Source organism: Apaloderma vittatum, unplaced genomic scaffold, assembly GCF_000703405.1.
Source record: "Apaloderma vittatum isolate BGI_N311 unplaced genomic scaffold, ASM70340v1 scaffold4669, whole genome shotgun sequence".
Classification (NCBI taxonomy): Eukaryota; Metazoa; Chordata; class Aves; order Trogoniformes; family Trogonidae; genus Apaloderma; species Apaloderma vittatum.
Window position 1 is genome coordinate 5,743 of NW_009734467.1, and position 5,664 is coordinate 11,406.

Sequence of the window (5,664 nt, forward strand, 5' to 3'; positions counted from 1 at the left end):
ATCCCTGGTACCCCCCAGCAGCTCCCCCCAGCAGCAGACAGACCCTGGGGTGGAGGAGCTGGCACGGCTCAACCGAGGGGCTACGGCACGGGCTGAACCTACCTAGGACCGCTTCCTTCAGGTGCGTGGAGGCTGTAAAGGCGGCGGGAGGCGCAGCCGCCGACGTATCTTCATTTAGGTCCCCGCTGGCAGAGAGTCGGAGAGGCAGAGTTAAGCCACGTGGATGTGCCATCCCCACACCCGACGTCCCACAGAGACATGGCTTCCAAAGTCACTCCGACTACATTTTCCCACAAGAGCTAGAAGTCGGCTCTGGCTTGGAGAAGCTCAGCTCCAATTTTTCCACAGGGAGATGAAGAGCCCCCTGGCAGGCAGGACGGCTGCCAGCAGCCTGGCCAGCTCTGCCTCGCCTCCCTTTTCATCCCGGCCCCATGGAGCTGCCTCCAGCACAGCCCGTGCTGGGGAGCTGGTGTTGGAGGGCTGCTGTCAGCACAGCCCCTCGCTCAGAAGTCTCTGCCAGCCTCCAGCAGCTTTGCCTGAGAAGATATCCTCAAGAAAAACATGTGTGAAACAGGCTGCCGCTCTCTGGGGGATGGAAGGACCAAATCCTCGCATGCTCCCAGGAGCAGAACCTGAAGGAGTTACAAACACAAACCCTAACAGCAGAACCCTGAGCAGAGATGAGGTGAGCTACAGACCCTTGCAATCCAATCTCTGAGCCTCTTACAACCCAATATACCCATGATATTAATTAAGAGCTGGTTATCCAACTGCTTTCATCCTCCCCACGCTGGAGATCTCCACCTTCCCTTGGTGCTTTGCCGATGGAGACACACAACTGGCCCTGCACAGTGTCTGCACCCTTGCCGCTCACCCGTTCCAGCTCTCCCTGAGGTGCAGAGCTTCAGCGAGTGTTCAGAAGGACAAATATTTAGGGCAGTGATCTGGGACCTCCTCAGCTGGGAGGGTCCCACACTGGTGCCCTCACGGATCTGACCTGCGCCTTGCTGCCGGCTCTCAGCACCAACCATTCCTCAGGGGTTTTAAGATGAGTGTTGGGTTTTGTTATGGAGGATGTCTAATTACTGCAGCAAGCTTGATTTTCAGGGGTGGAGGGGGGGAAAAACCCAGCTAACTTTTCATATACTTCAGCAGATAAACTTCTAAGACTGTAAGGACAAGAGAAACCTGGAATCCACCCCGGTTTGGTATCAGGGGTGAATTAAAAGAGGGGTTGCTAGTGAGTCACTAGGACCACACTTCCCACCCGCGGTACCACGGGGACAAGCAAATTCAAGAACAACTGGTTTTTCCATCCTGACCTCCTAACACACAGCTTCAAACCGCAGCTTCAAAGCATCCCTCCCCTGGCTGCCCGTGGGGCAGGTGCCTGGTGGGGAGCGGCGCCCCGATAAGGGAACCAGCGTGGGCGGCAGCTCAGCCTCCCCGGGTGAGGATCTCGGGGAAGCCAGAGCTGAAGGCAGCCCCGGCTGTGGGAGAAAAGGCCCCACAGGACGTCCTGCTGTCTCGGCAGCTCACAGGGATCCACAGCCCAGGCCCATGGGAGGGAACAGCGGCGGGTAATGCAGAAGGGCTCAAACAGGTGAACTCAGAGCCAAGGCATTAGCACATGAGTGAGCATGGGAAGGGGAAGAAGTGTAATCTGATTTTTCCTCATCAGTTTGCTGCTTGGTTCTTGCATTTCTCCAGGTGCATTTGGAGAAAAGACAGTAACACCCTTTCAGCAGGGCTGCAAGAGGCAGCAGCCACTGCTGGTGTGCAAAGCCCAGCACCCCACAGTCCTGACTCCTATCTGCCTCTGCCTGCTCCAGACCCAGAACCTCCACCAATTCGTCTAGAAGAAACATTCCAGCACAAAAGTCAGCACCTGAAACGGAGCTTCCTCCAGAACTCCATCCACTCGCACCGCTCCAAAAACTGACCAAAAGGCACGACCGGGTTGGGAGGAATCACCCAGCCCCTCATCTTAAACCCCATCCCACAGAGAAAACCAAACAAACCGACTTCAACAGCTTGTAGGAAAAATTCAACCAACTTCAGTCTGTGTCTGCCATGGAGATATAACTGGGAGGAGAAAGAGAAAACTACCAAAAACGTGAGTTTCTCCACACCGCTTCCTCCATTGCATTCCAGAGGGACACACCGAGGCAGATGCAGGAGTAAACTCAAACACCTTCCCAGCCCCAGTGGTGAATCCCACCACGCTGGTCCTGCCTTCGCTGGTTGCCATGACGGAGCCAGGGGAAGATGGCAGAGGGAGGGGAGAGAAGAACAGACGGGAGGGAGAGAAGAAAGTGCCTGTTGGTAAAGCAGCGGGTTTGTGTCTCCTTGCTCCTGCCTCGCCTGGAAACTTGAGAGGTCGCGAAAAAAAAAAGTCTCCACCAGAAAACTGCGCTGGGGATGATCAGGAATGCAAGCACCTCGTCAGAGCATCAACTGCAGATCCCCTCCAGCCACACATGGAAAAGCTTCTTGCTGATTCTTACTATTCTCCCATTTCCCTCTGCCTTTTCCAGTCACTGTTAAAAACACATGAACTAATTAAGCTTTTAATCATTGCTTGTAGAATTTCTTTTTTAAATAGCAAAATCATACCCAAAGGAGCACCAGAAAAAGGGGAGCATTGGGGAGGCAACTATCCAAGGTTGAGAGAGCCCGTGGGTGGCTCCTGCTGCCGACCACCTCCAGCCCCTGCTCGGCGAGGAGAGTCCCAGCAGCCAGAGTTAGGAGGGTTTTGCCCCATCAGCCCAAGATCCATGTCCTTCCCGGCGATGCAGTGCCAGCAAGAACCACCCCTTTGCTACCCACTTATTTCAAAGGACTTCTGGATCAGACAAACTTGTCTGAATCCAGCTCCAGGCACAAATGTGAATTTTCTGCCCACCAAAAGAGCAAAGAACTACAGCGGCTCTGGCATCTGGGCACTGTCCCGTGAAAAACTGGAGAGAAATAAAGCCAGGAGCCCATCCCTACACAGGTACCAGCCAGGCACTTCGGCCATGGAAGCAAAGACTGGACTGACCCGCAGCTGGACAGACCAGACCCGAACAAACAACAGCACCAGGTCTGAAACACCAACAAGAAAGCAGAAATCGAGGGCGGGGAGGAAAGCACTTAAAAAAATCACAGATTTGCTGCCACCTCATCCAACACATTCAACACCACGTGGTTTCAAGGGCATCCCGCCACCTCTACAGCCAGCAGGGTCTGGCAGAGCTTGGCCAAAATCCGTGGCCCCCAAGCCCCCCTTGGGAAGGGGAGCCCAGGTGCTCACACTCACCACGCTGCAGATAGACATTCGCCCCCGAGGCACGCAGCTCACTGAAGCAACCATGAAATAAAGAGCAGAAAACCAGCGGTTTAGATACTGGTGTTCCATTCCAACTGGACCTTTGTCCATTTCAACACCCTCACTCGCTCGGAAAAGATGTTTTGGTTTAGTTTTGGCGGTTTTTTTAAAGATGTTTTTCCGCCATCCAGCCAAACCAAACTGTTGCATTGCTTTTTCTTTTGGGTAACATCAGCTTAATGGTAACGCAGACTGAACAGAAGAAGCGGAGCTTGCTCTGTAATCTCAGAGCTGCAGAGCCCTGGGTATGGTCCCAGGGGTGCCAGCGAGGACCTAACGAGGAACCAGACATCACCTGGGCATCGCTGCGGTCCCCACTGGGACGAACGACGCAGGAACAAGACGCAGATGATTAAAACCACCCAGCTCAGCTATCTACAGCCACGAGGTTTTGGAGCACGTCCCCTCAGCATACCCCAACTCACCCGTGCTGGGACAGGTTGGTGGTGACCAGCACCGTCTTCACCTCCTCCACGCCGCTCCCATCCACGGCACCGCCAGGCGTCGTCACCACCACCACCTCCTCCATGTGGACGCTGACGTCCGGAGTGGCCATCGCGAGGCGGGAGAGCTCTTGGTCGCTGGTTGCCTGGGGAGAAATGAGGGGAAGCTCCATGTCAGAAGGTCGTTCTGCTCCAAAATCAGTTGCGGAGAGACTGTCGGTGCGGTGGGAGCACGGGGCTGTGGGGAATCCACACTCCAGAAGAGGATTAGCAAATCACAGAATAATTCAGGTTGGAAAAGACTCCTGAGATCATCGAGTCCAACCATGAACCCTACTCTGCAAAGCTCACCCCTAAACCATCTCCCCCAGCACCACATCTAAATAACCCTTAAACACCTCCAGAAATGGGGACCCAACCCCCTCTCTGGGCAGCCTGTGCCAACGTTTGACTACTCCTGTCAAAAAATATTTCCTTATGTCCAGTCTAACCCTGCCCTGTTGCAGTTTGAAGCCATTCCCTTTTATTCTATCACTAATTTCCCATGAGAAGAGACAAAGCAGCAACCTCTTTACAACGTCCTTTAAGGCAGTTGCAGAGAGTGAGGAGGTCTCCCCTCAGCCTCCTCTTCTTCACACTCAACAGCCGCAGCTCCTTCAACTGTTTTTCACAAGATTTATTCTCCAGGCCCTTCCCCAGCTCCGTCACCCTCCCCTGCACTCACTCCAGCCCCTCGAGATCTCTCTTGGATTGAGGTGCCCAAAACCAGACACTGCTTCATCCCGAGAGGAGGGATGAGGAGGGTTTGCAACTCAACACACACTCTGCAGGCTGGCTGGGAAGCAAAAAAAGAAGTCGCTGGCATTCATCAGAAAATTCTGTGAAGACACTCGGTTTGAAGGTGCGTTTCCAAACGCATTTCAGGCTAAACTCCAGGATTTCACACCGCCGGAGGAGCTCAACGCCGCCTCCTCCACGGCAGAAACGGGGACTCTCCTCCTCCTCTGAAGCCACACACGAAATAAATGAAATTAGAAAAGCACTTTGAGCCCACAGAAACAAAGTGGCACCCGAAAACTATTTCAAAGCTTCCAATGAATCAGCAATAGGTTTAAAATAGCATTTAAAAGCAACTTCAGCGCCCATCCCTGCACAGCAAGAAGAAACCTGGGAGAAAGGAAAGAAACCCAAAAAACCAAACCTGGAGGCACGAGGAGCCGCACACCTTTACGCTCTCATGGTTGCACGTCCCTGACTGCTCCAGCCTCCGCACCCGGAGAGCAACGGGGAAAATCCCCATCCCACCATCGCCCAGGGCTCCTGCTTCCCCAGGGATTTTAAGGAACCATAGAATTAAGAGCAGTTTAAAGCCATTTAAGCAATAGGAGAGGTCAGAAAGGGAAATAAATACCTTTTACCAACACATGTGCACCAAACGTCCCCCAAACACCCCTGCTGTCGTTAGCGTTACAAGGGTTGCGCAGTAAAACGAGCGTACGCTACTTAGAGCCACAAAACTGCCCGGAGATCAGCTTCTGGGGAGATCTTCAGCCCTGTCCCACGAGTGACCCACGTCCGCGTTACCCCCCAACGCCAGAGCAGCTCTCGCCTGCCCCCCGACACCCAGGGATGAGCTGGAGGCGACCGCGGAGCACCTCCTACAGCACCCGTGCAGCTACACCAAGGTGTAAGGGTGGAGTTGGGCGAGCGCTGCCCGCGTCAAGCTCCGGCCGTTCACTACAGTTGGACTCGATGATCTTAAAGGTCTCTGACCAAAAAAATGTTACGATTCTTAGATTCAAGCTCGGACTTCTACAGCATCCTTCAAGGACACGGCGGAGGAGCCGCTTG

The 5,664-nt window shown here is 53.9% G+C and overlaps 1 protein-coding gene across 1 annotated transcript in view; it reads right to left on the reverse strand.

The window, feature by feature from the left end:
* GMEB2 (glucocorticoid modulatory element binding protein 2) overlaps positions 1–3,926 on the reverse strand; it is a gene marked incomplete at its 3' end in the record, with an annotated part of 9,590 nt that extends 5,664 nt beyond the window's left edge. The window contains exons 1-2 of the mRNA XM_009876267.1: positions 3,796–3,926; positions 103–185 (exon numbers count right to left, since the gene is read on the reverse strand). Coding sequence (XP_009874569.1) covers positions 103–185; positions 3,796–3,926 — 214 coding nt within the window. The remainder of the gene's footprint in view (positions 1–102; positions 186–3,795) is intronic.
* Positions 3,927–5,664: the final 1,738 nt, after the last annotated feature.